At 42.2% G+C, this 15,424-nt stretch overlaps 2 protein-coding genes and 1 non-coding gene across 3 annotated transcripts; all 3 read left to right on the top strand.

Annotated features, from left to right (window-relative positions):
• On the top strand, window positions 1–2,929 carry LOC127771336 (uncharacterized). The gene is made up of 7 exons (XM_052297227.1): window positions 1–276; window positions 940–1,020; window positions 1,114–1,202; window positions 1,292–1,366; window positions 1,718–1,839; window positions 1,937–2,137; window positions 2,468–2,929. Exons 1-7 carry the CDS (start codon window positions 154–156, stop codon window positions 2,563–2,565), a joined length of 789 nt encoding a protein of 262 aa, XP_052153187.1. The 5' UTR covers window positions 1–153; the 3' UTR covers window positions 2,566–2,929.
• A 1,746-nt stretch (window positions 2,930–4,675) lies between these two features.
• LOC127771337 (COP9 signalosome complex subunit 8) lies at window positions 4,676–8,040 on the top strand. Its single transcript, XM_052297228.1, has 5 exons — window positions 4,676–4,870; window positions 4,962–5,038; window positions 5,149–5,330; window positions 6,227–6,334; window positions 7,584–8,040. The coding sequence occupies exons 1-5, from the start codon at window positions 4,787–4,789 to the stop codon at window positions 7,721–7,723; spliced, it is 591 nt and encodes a 196-aa protein (XP_052153188.1). The 5' UTR covers window positions 4,676–4,786; the 3' UTR covers window positions 7,724–8,040.
• Window positions 8,041–15,271: 7,231 nt separating this feature from the next.
• On the top strand, window positions 15,272–15,375 carry LOC127772368 (small nucleolar RNA R44/J54/Z268 family). The gene has a single exon (XR_008017360.1). It is a non-coding gene; the product is annotated as a small nucleolar RNA R44/J54/Z268 family (small nucleolar RNA).
• The last annotated feature ends 49 nt before the right edge of the window (window positions 15,376–15,424 follow it).

Genomic DNA, 15,424 nt, shown 5'->3' with positions numbered 1-15,424 from the left:
CGGCGTCGAGCAAAGCCAAAAACTACTACTCCTCCTCTCGAGGCGACGACGAAGAGGAGAGGAGAAATCTAGCGGCGGAAGCAGCAGCTGCGAGAGGCGGATTTTTCGATTCGATTCGAGGCGAGGCGGAGCGGAGGAGGAGGATTCGAGGCGATGGATCGGTACCAGAGGGTGGAGAAGCCGCGGGAGGAGGCGGCCATCGGCGCCAACGAGATCCGCATCACCGCGCAGGGCCGCACCCGCAACTACATCACCTACGCCCTCGCCCTGCTCCAGGTCCGCCTTCCTCCTCCGCCTTCGATTTGTTTTGTTTTTTGTTTTTTTTTTTTTGGGTGGGGAGAGCTAGGGTTTAGTGCGGGTTCAGTAATCTCGCCGCCGTTGGCGGAAGCGAATCTGGGGCGCGTCTCGATGTTTCCGGCCGATTTTCTGGTGACCTAGGGCTCTACTATTGCGTTGGTAGATGCTGCTGCTGCTGCTCTAGGTGTTGGTTGGTTACGATTTATTTTTGCTAATTGCTACTAGTATTATATCCCATAGAATATACAAATTGTTTTAGGAAGTGAACTTTTTTCTGGTCTGGTGTAGCAGGCGGTTTATCGTTGCTGTTGATGATTGATAGGTGGGGCTTGTTCACTGTGTGTCTTAGGATAGTACTTTCACCCTGTACTATCCTTAAAATAAAATAGGAAATAGATTTAGTAGGGTAAAGGTGGTATTGTGTTGTGAATGATACTAATTATTAGTAATTGTTTTCTATATGTGTGGAGATTTGATTTGTCCACTGTCTGGTATGGCACAGTAATCATGAGGGAATCTGACTGTAGTGGCTTTGTTAAATCTGTCCATCTCTTTATGTTTGGGACTGCTATTTTGGGGGAATATCCATGTTTTCTAATTAGTCACTAATAATTGCTCTTGCTTTCTCGTTCCTCATAGCAGGACAACGCGACAGATGAAATCGTTATCAAAGCTATGGGAAGGGCGATCAACAAGACCGTCGCAATTGTGGAGCTTCTCAAGGTAAATTTGCAATTCCATAATGTAATCAGATAATATTGGATATCCCTCACTGTTACGATATGCCATGTGCTGATCTACGCCCTCCCTGAGCAGAGAAGGATTGTTGGTCTCCATCAGAATACCTCTATTGAATCAATCGACATAACTGACACTTGGGAACCATTGGAAGAAGGGCTTAACACGTGAGGATCACACAATCTTTTTTCGATGTACCTGTATCTATTTTGGAAAGGGCTTATGTGTTTGATATGATTGTTTGTCTTTATGATAGCCTTGAGACTACCCGCCATGTTTCCTTGATTACCATTACATTGTCAAAGAAGGAGCTGGATACGTCATCTCCTGGGTAAGTAGAATTCTGCACTTTCTTCCTCCCCTTTTGATTTTTTGTAAAAAAAATCTAAGAGAGCTCTAGTTGGATATGATTATTGTCAGTAGTTCAAGATAAGATAGAATTCTTTCCAGGAATGACTCATTTAAAATTCATCGTGTCGCATATCTTAATTTTTTGCTAGACTGTCTCAGTATACTACTGCTGCTACTTATTATATTTGCTAGAAAATTCAAACCATAGAGTTATTGTAGGCAATATTTGCTCCAAATATATCCCTATTATCTGGCGGTCTATTTCTTTTCAACATACTCATGCAATATTTATCTCCTCAAAACATATGTGATGTGACTTTGCTTTGTGTAGTTACCAACCACCGATACCGGCTGATCAGGTCAGGCCGCCAACTGACTTTGATCAGGAGGCAGAGGCCGTGCCCAGTGGTCGTGGAAGAGGACGTGGTCGCCGTGGAAGGGGCAGGGGAAGAGGTAAATATCTGCCTACTGATGATTGTAAAGTTTATATCCCTGCAAATTATGATTGGTCTTGGTGTTGATTTCTGATGCCTCTATGAATGCAATTCAGGGTTCAACAATGAAGATTATGATGATGAGCATGGAGATGCAGAGGTCCCACAGCCTCAGGGATATCGTGGCAGGGGAAGAGGAAGGGGCAGGCGTGGATCCTTTGGACCTGGCAGGGGTTATGGTGGAGATGGTTTTGCAATGGAAGAAGCTGGTGGATATGATGATGGGGAGCCTAATGCACCTCCTATGCAAGGGCATGGTTAGTTATGCTTAAACTTTATTACCTAGAAATAGCATTATAAATTATAGTTCTTTCAGTTCGATTGTATTTTCTATCATTTATCACACATTTAATGGATGTTGACTGAACATTGTCCGAGAGCCACTTGATTTTTTATGGTTTATGATGATATAAATTTAAGATTATTTTGTCAGATGTGTAAAATAAGTTACAAAAGTAATTTTTAACCTTAAATTTACAACTACTATGACTGTTTTGCCTTGGATTTTTTTTTTGAAGTGTTACAAATTTGCATACGTAACTTTGCATTTGTTCCTTACTTTGCCTTGCATCTTTTGTGAACTACAGAAGGTGGCAGAGGAAGGGGCCGTGGTCGAGGCCGAGGCCGTGGACGTGGTCGTGGTGGAGGCCGTGGCCGTGGACCTCCTCCTCCTCCTCAAGAGTAGATTGGCTGGCTCGTCAACTATCCAATGCAGTGACTCGTCTTCATTAGATTAATGTTATCTTCTGCTGTAACTTAATCTGTTTAGGTTTTTATGTTCAAAAGTTTGACATAGTGACTCCAGTGTGGGGGATGCGGCTAGTTATGATTTTGTAGCTAGGTTATTCTTCCATTTGCTTTTTCCTCAGTTCTATTACCATTCCAACTGTGCATTGTAGCATCTTTTTAGTGTGTTGTCCTCAAATCTAGCTCAGAAGATCCATTTGTTATGGTGTTGGAAGATCGCACAGCATTTTCTATGAATGTGCAAATCGTATCGAACTCGCTTTTGAATTGGATATGGTGACGTTGCATATGTTTTTGCTCGACTTTCCTGTGCATGTTTCGCGTAATTCTAACTGGGCAGCTGTTTGACATTCGGATTAGCTGATTGCCTGATTCCACTAATTGTTAGTGATTGTGAAACAACATGCTTCTGTTCCTGCAGTTTAATGTTACGATGATTGATTTATATATAAATATCTGTCCAATCTGGCATGGAGGCACTCCAATCCTCCAACTGCAAAAGTCCCAGAATGTCTGTAATTTACAGGATTTTCAAACAATTTAATTTAATTTCTCATAAACAGCTTCCAAAATTTATCCATTACAAATAGGCCTTTAGTCAGGAGGAGATTAAGCCTATATGAATGTAGTTCATCAAGTGGATACTTCCTAAGGCCCTTTGTGCCAAGAACCACCTTACCATACTACCGCAAAACTATAATTTTTATAGGGTGTATGAGAAAAGCACAAATTTTGATCTAAATTTATGAAAGTATTACAATTTTATCCAAGCTTACATTAAACTACAGACTTAAGAGGGTGTATCACAAAACTATACATTTAGCATCAAATTTACCACAATACTACAGGTCTAATGCATAATATTGTAGATCTACAAATTTGAACACTAATTTTATCACACAATCATAGCATGTAGCTCAACCCAAATATAAACTCTTGAAACTTGTAGTTTTATAATAATATTGATGTTAAAATTGTAATTTTGTGATATACATAAATTTGTAGTTACGAATAGTTTTGTGCAATTTACTCATTTCGTAACAGTTTTTATTCAACTCATTCAAACTACCATCAAATAGTATTTAATTTGTTTCGAATCAACTCATTCAAATAAAACCGTGATGTTGTTGCTATCAATGTTGATGCTGCAACTTTTCAGCAAACACGTCGAATGGGAGTGGGCATGGTAATAAAAAACTACACCTGTGATTTATTGGCTTGCAATGAGCGCACAAAAGAGGTTACCATAGTATAGCTTGCTGAAGCATTGGCTCTACGCCGCGTTGTTGCTCTCACTTGCGACGAAGGTTTTCAAAACGCTAGTAATTCTGAATGCAGTCATCCGGAGAGTCAACTCATTATCCATGGACCAATCTTCAAATGGCATAGTGATTGCAGACATCAAGGTCATAGCAGTGGGTTTCTCCTCTATTAGTTTTAATCATGTTTATCTATGTTGAATGCCGCGACTCATTTATTATCTCGTTTCTGTGAACATTCTAGTGATGTTATGCACCGTAACGTAACCTTGGAGTGTATTCGGGAGATACTTTGTAGTAATGATTTACCATAATCAATAAAACACCGCTCTCTCTAAAAATACATAACCAACCAGTAGTAGTATTCAATCTACTTCCAAATTTGAATCAAATAGTAGTCAAATTTGCAGCATGTTGGGGAAGCACTAGTGGGTGGTGATGGAGTCGTGGATGCATGGCTCCATCCACTAGGGTTTAAATCCTAATAAGATAATAGATGTTTCACCGATCTCCATCTTTTAGAGTCTGCCATGTTATCTCATAAAGAAAACAAACCTAGGTGAACTTTTAGCAGGGTTTTAGTAACATAAAAGATGTTTGGCTGATTTCCGTCTGTTAGAGTCTGCCATGTAATCTCAAAAAGAAAAAAAAATGCAGTATATGTTGGAGAAAGAAACAACCCTATCCCTTGCGGGCCAGCCTGGGCCGGACATGTCAGATGGGCCAGAGAGATACACGATTACACGTGGGTTTTTTCTTCCCCCCGTTTATTTCCTTTCCTGAAATTTCTCCAAATCTGCCCCAAATTCCGAATTTTACTCGAACTCCAAAAACCCTTCCCCTCTTCTCCCCTCGCCTCACCCCGCCGGCGGCCGGCCACCACCGCCACCTCCTCCTCCGATGGATCTCGCCGCCGTCCACGCCGCCCTCGCCGGCAAGTCCTACTCCTCCATCGCCCCGCTCTGCGACGACCTCTTCCTCCAGGTACCAATCCCTCCCCTCCCCACCCCTCTCCCGCCTCCCGCGACGCGAGGAGGGTTAGCGTAGCGCTCCTGACTCGGTGTTCCTCGCGCAGGCCGCGTCCCGGGGCGCCGCCACCGACGGCTGGCCCTACGCCGTGCACCTCCTCGCCCACCTCTACCTCAACGACCTGTAACGCCCCGCGATCTGCTACCCACCTCTCTCCCATGGAATTTTTCTGGGCTAGGGCTTCCGGGATTAATGTTGTTTTTGTGTTTCTGGGTGGGTGCGTGTGTGAGCAGGAACAGCGCGAGGTTTCTGTGGAAGTCGACGCCGCAGGAGGCGAAGGACGCGCGGCCGGAGCTCGCCGCCGTCTGGAGGATCGGGCAGTGCCTCTGGAACCGCGATTACGCGGGCGTCTACGCGGCCGCGCAGGGGTTCGAGTGGAGCCCTGAAATCGCCGACTTCGTGGCCGCCTTCCTAGGTACTGGTTGTTGCTTTACTGTTCATGATGGAAACGTGGAACAGTTGAATTATTCTGTCTCTTTGTGCAAAGTTGTATTGCTTACTAGAATGAATTGCATGCTGTGGTAGTATTGTGTTGGAGGTTTGTGGTGTGGGTTGGGAAGTCGGAGATTCAGATGTGCATACATATACTTCATGGAGTAATTGTGGAAACGATTTATCTGCACAATCAGGCCGAATCAGCTTCCTTAATGAATACGCAAAGTTACTATTAGTAGAGTGCCCGTTAGTAGAGTTTTGTGCTGCGTAGTGTAATGGTTAAAGTGTTTATCTTGGAAATACTTGCTTCCTAAGATAGCCTTGTTCAGTGGGTTTATACTATCTCCTTAATAAGGACTAGTGATTTTATTATTTTCAGGCTGCTCATAAGAGTTTGGTTCCCAAGAAGTTCAGTTTTGTTCCTATTTACTTCTAATTGACAACATGATGCAACAATTCTAGATGCACAGAGGATGTTCATTAACTCATGCTTCAATCAAAATAAACACTTTGTAGTTACCATTTATGAGTGAAACTGTTGAATGTATTAATGTAATAGCATTATAATTAAACATTTGCACTTTTTTATAAGGTGATTGTTAACATTTTACCAGCAGTCATTGTGACACAGTAGTGGAACTAGAGAAGTTAAGTTCTTTCCATGAAGTGCTTACTATGACATATACCATAATAATACGTCAATCAGGATAATAATTTAATAACATCATGATTGTTTCCCTTTTGCTTGTTTAACCAACTAATCTTCTAGTATTATTTTTATATTAGGAAATAAGTATAAAGCCTGCTGTTTTATATTTTTTTTAGTATTTATAATTGGTTAACTTGAATATCCAATATTGTTTTCTGATTACACAGAAAGCTACAGAAAGAGGATTTTCCAGTTGTTGACTTCTGCATATTCCACAATCAGCGTTGCTGATGTGGCTCACTTCATGGGGATGAATGAGGAGGATGCTACTAACTGTACGTTTTCTGAAACTATCTTGTTGCTGTACTATGTTTTTTAATGTTAAGTACAATGTTCTGACTATCTTCATGTTAATCAACAGTATAGATCATAGAAGTTCTGACATGGTTAATATGGTGTTTTTACTCATCTTTATCTGTAGAAATCATCCAAAGTCCCAATTTTAGGATACACTGCATCCTTTTCAACTTCCATAGCATTTCTTCATAGATTATAATCTTTCGTCCAATATGTGTTTTTGCAAGTTCCTTGAATTTTGGAAGGTAAATGTTACTCCCTATGTCTCAAAATATAACAACTTTTAGCCCTCAGGATTTGTCCCAAAATATAACAACTTCTCCACCAACATTCTCTTTCCAACCAATCACAATCCTCCACCATTCACTTTTCCCACCTACCTCCACTACTCATCCAATTACAACCCTCCACCATTCACTTCTATCTACTTTCTTAATAACCGTGTCTAACTCTAAAACTCTAAAACAATGATGGTGCCCCTATGGACTTCTTTTGGGTAGCACTTCTATTGTACTGACTGGATTATAACACTGCATATTACATTACTTTCCTTTCACAATAGAAAATAGAAACCTTTCCTTCATACAATACTTGAATTCCATTTTGTGCCATCAGTGTTGTCCACATTTCTCCTGGATTGAGCATTGTACATTCTAGGTTTGAATAAAGTGTCAGATATTTTGTTGTCTTTGACACTCGGTTGTGTCAAAATTAAACATACTTTTGTGTGCATGAATTTTAGTTTGTTTTGATCATTGTGATAATGCTGGCCCATGTGATTTTGATGTTCACAATGAGGTATATCCACAATTTCACATCTAGTTGGCTATCTCTGTTGGCTTGAGTACTGTTGTGGGGTATAAAGTTAGTAGAAATTTTGGCACAACCCACTCACAAAGAGTTGTCTTCATTTTACCATTTCAATATAGTGAATGCATTCTTCTTCCTTCTAATTACCAAAATTTTTCGTAGGTCATTCATGTAACATATTGAAAATTATTATTTTTTTGTGGTCAATGCATCAAGGCTCGTGTATCCCTCTTTCTATGGCTATAACTAAAACTTGCTATATTTGAAACATATTGAATATTTTTGGAATAAGCATCCCTCTGTATTTGAAGCATTTTTAGTTCTGCAAATTTTATTATGCTATTGTGTTTGACTTTCTGCATGATATTTGCCTGCTTCAGAAGCTGATGACAATAGTTGTCTTAATAATCATTACAGATGCCATGCAAAACGGTTGGAGCTTGGATGCGGCAGCCAAGATGCTTACTGTCGTAAAACCAAAGGTTAAGACTAACCAGAAGCTCGATGCAAGCAAACTTCAGCGATTAACTGAATGCGTCTTCCACCTGGAGCACTAAAGTCCAGCATTACGGGCATCCCGCATGACTCTTAAGAAACCTATTTATCATATGATGCCAAGCCGAGATTGCCTTTTCTCCGGAAATCAGAGTTAGTTCAGTGTTGAATTTCCATCTGCAATTGATTTCTGGTTAGCGACCTTAGCCTTTCTCTGTAATGGTTGCTTGTTGATATGGTTGGTGGTGGTTCTTGCCAGACTTACACTGAAGTAAATGACACTGCTTAGTGTCAACTCGTAAGTTAACGTTGTTTTTTGAAGTATGAGTTGAAAATTGTTTCCCGTTTTACAGAAAGTCACTGTTAGTGTTGTTCTTGATTAGTTGTGGCCTTTATGCTTGTGCTTCATTAGCTGCATAGCTGCCAATTGGGCATCTATTGTCTGGATTTTAATGAGATTGTTATCCTAGACAAAACCTGTAGTTGTAATGCGTACATTACTGTACGCCGTATGCTTGTTAGTATCTTTTTGATAATGGATTTTCTTTGATTAGTATTATCCTGCTATATTACGCTGAGGGAGCTCTTCTACGGCTTTAGCTTTTTCTAACTTTGTAATCTGCAAAGCACGGAAACGTTCTTATGGCATATATTAGTTATTATTGTTCTCTCTAAATTTACTGATAATTGAAATCGTTGTAGTAGGAGAGAACTCGACGTTCTCCGCTTCTTGTGCGAACTCAGGAGTGTACAAACTTAGGAGAGGAGAACTCGAAGTTCTTCGCTTCTCGTGCGAACTTAGAACAGAAGAACAAAGAAATTAAATTAAACCATTATGTTTTCTATCTCCAAATTGTACTACCGCCCTTCCATGGTGAGCTGAAATCCGGGGCCTCCATGCATTGGTCAAATTGCTTCGTGGCCAGAAGATTTTTCCTGGACACGGCTGACACCGATTCATCTACGATATGACCCTGAACTCTCAATCCTCTTTCAGGTCATATATTATCACATATATATAGATAGTTGGGATTTGTTCTCCGGCCTGTACCGTGCAGTGATGCAACTGTGGCAGCTATTTGTCACTGTCGTGGTGGTGTTTGAATCTCGTGAAGAGTTTCACGCAAAATGAGGTGGTAGTAATGTATGATTAGTTGAGTTTTAATTATTATAAACTTGAAAAATGGATTAATATGATACTTTAGAATAACTTTCATAAAGGAAGTTTTTGCACGAAACGTACCGTTTAGCAGTTTGAAAAGCGTGCCACTTTAATCCAAAATTTAATCCACTCTTTCCAATGGATTCGAACGTCATGAATCGCACATGGACATGCTGAATCATATAAAATCTTGGCCAATGATTTATTGCAATAAGAGCACATATGGTGAAGTATGTGTATGATGGTCTATTTCTTTGACAATTTTTAGTGCGGTCTTCTGGTGGTAGGAATGATGTAATCTAGACCTTTCACCATGTTCTAACATCTTGGAATGAAGAAAAAGAAGTCAGAATAGTTTGTTTTTTTTTTAAGTAAACTAGACATTACGCTTCAATGAACGGAAAAGTTCCTTTTCTCGCATGCATTTTAGTTTACTCAAATTCTCTCACATTGGAAGTAAACGAGGGCATATAAATACAGCAACGAATGAAACAAAACATAGTTTAATCTAGAACCTACAGATGCTTTTGAGGAGAGATGTCATTGCTGTTTGCACTTCCTCACCAATTCGATCATAATCTCTTCTTCAAGCAAAGTAGTAGGAAATTGTTCTCAAATGCCTTCCAGTTCGGGGTCGTGGGGAAGATGCCACCTTCAGCTGCATTTGCCATACGATGGATATCGACGGCACGACAATTTTTCCCGCTGTTGAATGAAGAGGAGATTGCTGAATTTCGGATGCTTCCTAGTCCTAGCATAACACTCCTATAGTCCCATTTGACGCTTATTATGGACATCAATGATATACGAGGAGATTGCTGAATTTTGGATGCTTCCTAGTCCTAGCATAACACTCCTATAGTCCCATTTGACGAATTTTCCCCGCTGTCCAATGAATAGGAGATTGCTGAATTTCGGATGCTTCCTAGTACTAGCATAACACTTATATATAGTCCCATTTGACGCTTATCATGGACATCAATGATATGTGGGGTTGCGAATTGTGATGGTTGTGCTGGAAAAAAGGTGGCTACAACCGATTAAATGCCGCATCTCGGTTGCATATCATCAGTTGTAAGTCATCAATTTATCCTTATACATATATACCATACTATTATTATGTTTGTACCTATTTGTAAGTGAGAGCTAATAATAGGTAAAAAAGAACAACTTAAGTGGTGATTTCAATATATGTCTAATGTCTATGTCAAGTGATCAAACTCATCCAACTTATATAACAACTAGATAAAAATAACTATGCAAAACCACCTTAGGTGGTTATATAAATGGTATTGTAAAATTGAGGGTATTGAATATCCGGTTTCAAAGTTTATGGTGCTAGCTAAACTTTAATTTAAAGTTTTTTTTTTTTGGGGGGGGGGGGGGGGGGTCTGGACCTTTTCCTTTAACTATTTCCTACACCCCAAATACATGCAAAAGTCTAACAAGTTGGATCTGTTCTAGTTTAAGCCAGAGGAGTCCAGTATGATTCTGCACGGTGGTGACATTCGCCTCGATCTTCTTTTTCGTGGCTTGGAGAGAGTAGTCCACACCGCTGAAAATTTCTGATGTCTCCTAGTTCCAAGATTACCAATATGATGTAGAGTATTCCATTGTATTGGTATGCCATTCCCTAGGCAGAGACAACATCAACAATATGACCTTACCATCCTGATCCCATTGTATGTTCATCTATATATATAGATAGATATATAATGAAAGTATAACTCCTGGTCCCCGACGTCTGCATTAACTAGAATACATAATAATTTGTGATACAACTACAGCAGAATCATAGACAGGACTTGCAGACCAAACTCTGGTGGACAAAAAGATATATATAAGGGGAGATATCATTTATGTATATGACGGTCTGTTTTTGGGTACACTGTTTGGAAGGCTGTTTACCTATCTTATAAAGGGAGGAAGAAAAAGGTCTTACAGTTACAGAGTGATTTGTTTTTAGAGTAATTCTCAGTTAGTACGTCATATAATGTCAAATTCTAGAATTAGAGAAAGAGATAACATGGATCCTTTTTTTTTCATGAATGATGTGAATACCTTAGTGCTTTGTGAAATGCACGAAAGGAGAATTTGTATGGACTCCCAAGTGTGCAGTTCTTTTGCATCTTGCATGGAAGAACATCATTTTCTGCTGTTAATCCTGATTCACGAGCAGCAATCACATAATTGGCTGCACTTGCCACTCTGGTCCGTGGCCAGGAGACTGTTCCTAAACAGACTGAATTTCCGGTGTCTCCTAGTCCCACTCCCAACTCCGAAGCATACTTTCTCCGTCTCATTCGTTTTTTTGGATGGATGGAGTATATCAGTATACTGTATATCACAAATCCCCATTGCCTAGTAAATAGCAACATTGAGTCATCTACGAATGTTTGACCTTGAACTCTCATCGATCTTCTTTTGGGGTCATATTATCATACATAGTTGCATGCATGTCTTCTGTTCTGTGTTGTGATGCAACTGTGGGCCTGTGGCAGCTATTTATCACTGAATCGTACATGGACTTTTTCGAACCATATAACTCTGACAGATACATATTACTAATGACAATAATTTATTGCTGGAGAAGAGCACATAAATGGTGATGTAAGCATACAATGGTCTATTTCTAAGACAATTTTTATGGAGGGTTTATTGGTAGTACAAGTAATAATATTCGGAAAGTTTCAGAAACTGACTCTAACTGTGTTATGTCGAGTGCGAATTAGACCCCAAGCACGTGCTTTCGTATTAGCCACCCCACCTGACCATACAGCGCGAAAATTCATTGAATAAAGCATGAGAAAACTTACAGAACTAGAGTCCTAGGAGGCAATAGCCAAGAAAGAAGAAAAAAATAATCACCACCACATAGTCCAAGAGAAGACCAGCACTGTACCGGTTACTGCTAAGTGTGACTGGCAGCCGCTAGGCCAACAAAGAAACTACAACCGAGATCGTCCATGATCTTCCGCTGATGGTTTCCCAATTCTTCCTAATTTCAGGAGGTTGGAAGCTATGCCATCTTTCGCTGCATTAGCCATATGCATGACGGCAACCAGATGACATTTGGCCCCCGTGTTTTATGGCGGTAGCATTACCTCTACACACTATCGAATTTCCGATGCATCCTAGTCCCCAATTAATATATCACTATCCCATAATCCCATTTCATGCCTATCATGCTCATCGACGATATATACATGGAGCTGCAATGGTTGTGTTTGGAGGAGCAATGGCTACACAGCTCGGCTACATGTACATGAGGTTGAATGCCATATCCTGGGCTCCAATGAGGCTGTGGCAATATTAAGACCTGACTATGGGGTATTTTTCTGTCTGTATTTGTGTTCGTTTGTAGATCAATTCTTATGATATGTGATGCTTCATAATTGCAAAGAGATCAAACTAATAGATCCAGTACAACTGGCATTAAATTTTAGCTGTTATATAATCCGAGGTCCGAACGTGGTAAAGTGTGCCAAATTGTTTCATACTGATAGAGATGGACTACTGGTTGAGCTGCTATTTTTATGTCAGGAGTAGATGAAATTTACTTTGTAAACACTTCGGGGATGCACTAATGCACCTTTATCATTCTAGCTGGATTTTCTCATCTCATATTATAAGAGAACCTCTCTATTAGAAAACTTTCCTTCTCATCACACTTTTAATCGATTAATCCCATCTTAGCCTTCTAATGCCATCGATGTTCTCAGTTTGTTTTTTCAAAAGATGTTATAACTATTTGGATGATATGTAAAAAACCATTTGAATGACATGTAAAAAAATGGGGGATATTCCCTTAGGACAAAAACATGTGCGTTGAAGTGTGAGTATGAAATTGTTTTTATTGGAAAAAAAAGTCACTGTTAATGTCATTTCTTAATGAGAATAACACAACTATATATGCCTATATCATATTCTAATAGGGACAATTTGAACCATGCCACACAAATTTAAATCACAGAATCCATCAACCGGGGGAACATAGCAGAGAAACCGAACATAGAAATCACAGATCTGACAACCGGGTGCGGGCATAGTGGGGGGTGGGGAGCTTAGCTGACGGCGGCGAATCGGCAGCGGCTGTGATATGTGAGGCTTGCAAGTTGCAGCGGCGCCGGTGGCCGCTAGGAGGGAAGGAGCAGCGCGCGGGAGGTCGGGAGTATGGAAATGGCGTTAGACCTAGGGTATGGGAACACCGCTGGCTTTGGAGGCGGCGGCGCGGAGGAGTCGGAGTGAGGAGGCGCCGGAAGGAGGAGATGCGGTCCGACGATTGGCTTCCGAGGGGAAGAGGCAGCCACGTGGCGGCGCTCGACCACGCCCGCCCCCGCCGCCACCGCCGGAGCTCGCTTGCTCCGCCGCCCACCCGCGCCGTCGCTGCCCGGGAAGGAGAGACAGAGAGAGAGAGGAAAGGGAAGAAGAGAGAGAAGGGAGAGGGAAGAAGAGAGGAGTGAGGCTAACATGTGGGGTCCACGTGGCCCCCACCATTTTAAAATTATTTTTGTGTGCAGCTGACATGTGGGGCCATATTTTTTTATTATTTTTCCGAGATATAGTTGCCACGTAAGTGCCACGTCAATGCCACGTGGGACATAGACCTAGTCAAACAAGCCACATAGGCGCCACCGTCAGCCAAAACCGCCTTCAAAACCACCGAGGGACCTCGTTTGCCCGGTTTTGGTAAGTTGGGGGACGGGTAGTATCCGGTTTTAAGGTGAAGGGACGAAAATCGGACTGGGTGACAAATAGAAGGACCTAAAGTGAACTTATTCGATATGAATATAGCCCACATAGTTGAGGGACGGAAAATAGACTTATTTTGTGAAGAAGCACGATAGGTTGTCGTGCCTTCAAGCTGGCCCGGCACGGCCCGAGTCATATTAGGCCGTGTATGCAGCCCGTAGGCTGGTACGGCATGGCCCAGCGTGTCGGTCGGGGCGTGCCGGGCCGACTAACCTTGGCCCAGGCATCACGCCCCGACTAACCCCGACTAACCTTGCCTAGGCGGCCCATTTGGCAACTATACTTAGAACCGACCCGGAAAAAAAGAAATAGGAAACCAGAACCAACAAAATAAGAAATACTCCCTCCGTTTTATAATATAAGTCATTCTAGCATTTGTCCATATTCATATGGATGTTAATGTATCTATACATATATATATCTAGATTCATTAACATACATATAAATATGGGCAATGCTAAAATGACTTGCATTATGAAACGGAGGAAGTAGGAAATAGAAAGGGTTAATTAGATACATGCCATTAAAAATTTGCCGGTTTTGAAATATGCCATTACTATTTGCGTATTTGGAACGATGCCATTGCTATTTGTTTGTAATCTCAGTAGTGACACTTAAGATATGTATTTTGCATGTATGACAAAAATGCCCTCATCTTCTACCTCTCTCCCTCTTCTCTAATCTTCTAGCTCTCTCCCCGCTGCTTCTGCTCCGGTGCCGTCACTGCCGCTGCTGCTGCCGCTGCCGCGCCGTTGCTGCTCAACGCCGCTGCCGCTCACGCTGCTGCTGCCGTTGCTGCTCGCCGCCGCTCCGTACACTACCGCTCGCCGCTCACTGCTGTTGCCGCTCCGCCGCCGCCGCTCACTCCGACGCTGCCGATGCTACTGCTCGCTCCGCTCGCTGCTGCCGCCGAGGGAGAGGCGCTTGAACACGAGCTTGAAGAGGCGGGACGACATGTCAAGCGCTGGGTCAAAGAGTATCCCGGCCAGGAACGGCCGCAGGAACTGCTCCACGATGGATGGCGAGAACCCAAGCTTCTCCAGGTGCGTCGCCGTGGTCGTCTCCAGCGACGAGATGATGACCTCGTCCGGGGGTGGACGCTGCCCGGAGCCGGGCGAGGCCGACGAGGAGCTTGTCAGCGAGTGTTCCGACGGGGGAGAAGACGGCGGAGAGGGAACGCAGAGGAAGTCGGAACGGGTCAGACAACAGGTAGAATGGCTCGCCGGCGCCGAGGAAGACGAGCGTTCCAGGATAAAACGGCCAAAGCCGCAACGCCAGAAAGTCAAGGAGACGCCGGCACTCCGGGTAGACGAGTGCTCCAACGCTGCCGCTCGCTGCTACCGCCGCCCCCTGTTCTCTGAGCTGTGGAAGGAAGGAGAGGGGAGAAAAAGAAGGAAAGAAGGGTAATTTGATCTAATTTTTTTTTTTATAAATGGTAGGTAGTGACATATGGTTCCAACGTGAATACTGATGGCATATTTTAAAACCGGCAAATTTTTAATGGCATGTACCTAAGTAACCCTTCGTTGATTCTCAGTCCCAGATCTGGTTTCTTCAGATGCTTCTCTAAATCGATGGCATTTTTTGTTTTTTTTTCCGTCTTCACCGATTGATGTGTGCATGTCATGCCATAGTCGGTATTCATCCTAGTTCTCGATTCGTACGACTCCCTTCCTTTTCCATTTACTAGAGCAGATTAGCAGATGACGAGAATCGAGACAAGGTGTCTGCAGCGCGCCCGATCCAAGTCGGGGAGCGCGATAGCATGATGACTCCGTATAGGGGAATCTCTGATGCAAGATACGTCAGTTTTGCGAGGTCTCCTTCTCGCGCGACAACCACGACCAGC

Source organism: Oryza glaberrima, chromosome 4 (genome assembly GCF_000147395.1).
Source record: "Oryza glaberrima chromosome 4, OglaRS2, whole genome shotgun sequence".
Classification (NCBI taxonomy): Eukaryota; Viridiplantae; Streptophyta; class Magnoliopsida; order Poales; family Poaceae; genus Oryza; species Oryza glaberrima.
The sequence above is the reverse complement of the archived record's forward strand: the minus strand, read 5'-3'. Positions and strand labels throughout refer to the sequence as shown.

Excerpts from the sequence above, each read along its gene's own strand:
- LOC127771337 (XM_052297228.1), top strand. The coding sequence starts at position 4,787 with ATGGATCTCGCCGCCGTCCACGCCGCCCTCGCCGGCAAGTCCTACTCC. Across the intron at positions 5,039-5,148 it reads CACCTCTACCTCAACGACCT|GAACAGCGCGAGGTTTCTGT; the intron begins GTAACGCCCCGC and ends GTGTGTGAGCAG. Across the intron at positions 5,331-6,226 it reads CTTCGTGGCCGCCTTCCTAG|AAAGCTACAGAAAGAGGATT; the intron begins GTACTGGTTGTT and ends CTGATTACACAG.
- LOC127771336 (XM_052297227.1), top strand. The coding sequence starts at position 154 with ATGGATCGGTACCAGAGGGTGGAGAAGCCGCGGGAGGAGGCGGCCATC. Across the intron at positions 1,203-1,291 it reads TTGGAAGAAGGGCTTAACAC|CCTTGAGACTACCCGCCATG; the intron begins GTGAGGATCACA and ends TCTTTATGATAG. Across the intron at positions 1,367-1,717 it reads CTGGATACGTCATCTCCTGG|TTACCAACCACCGATACCGG; the intron begins GTAAGTAGAATT and ends TGCTTTGTGTAG.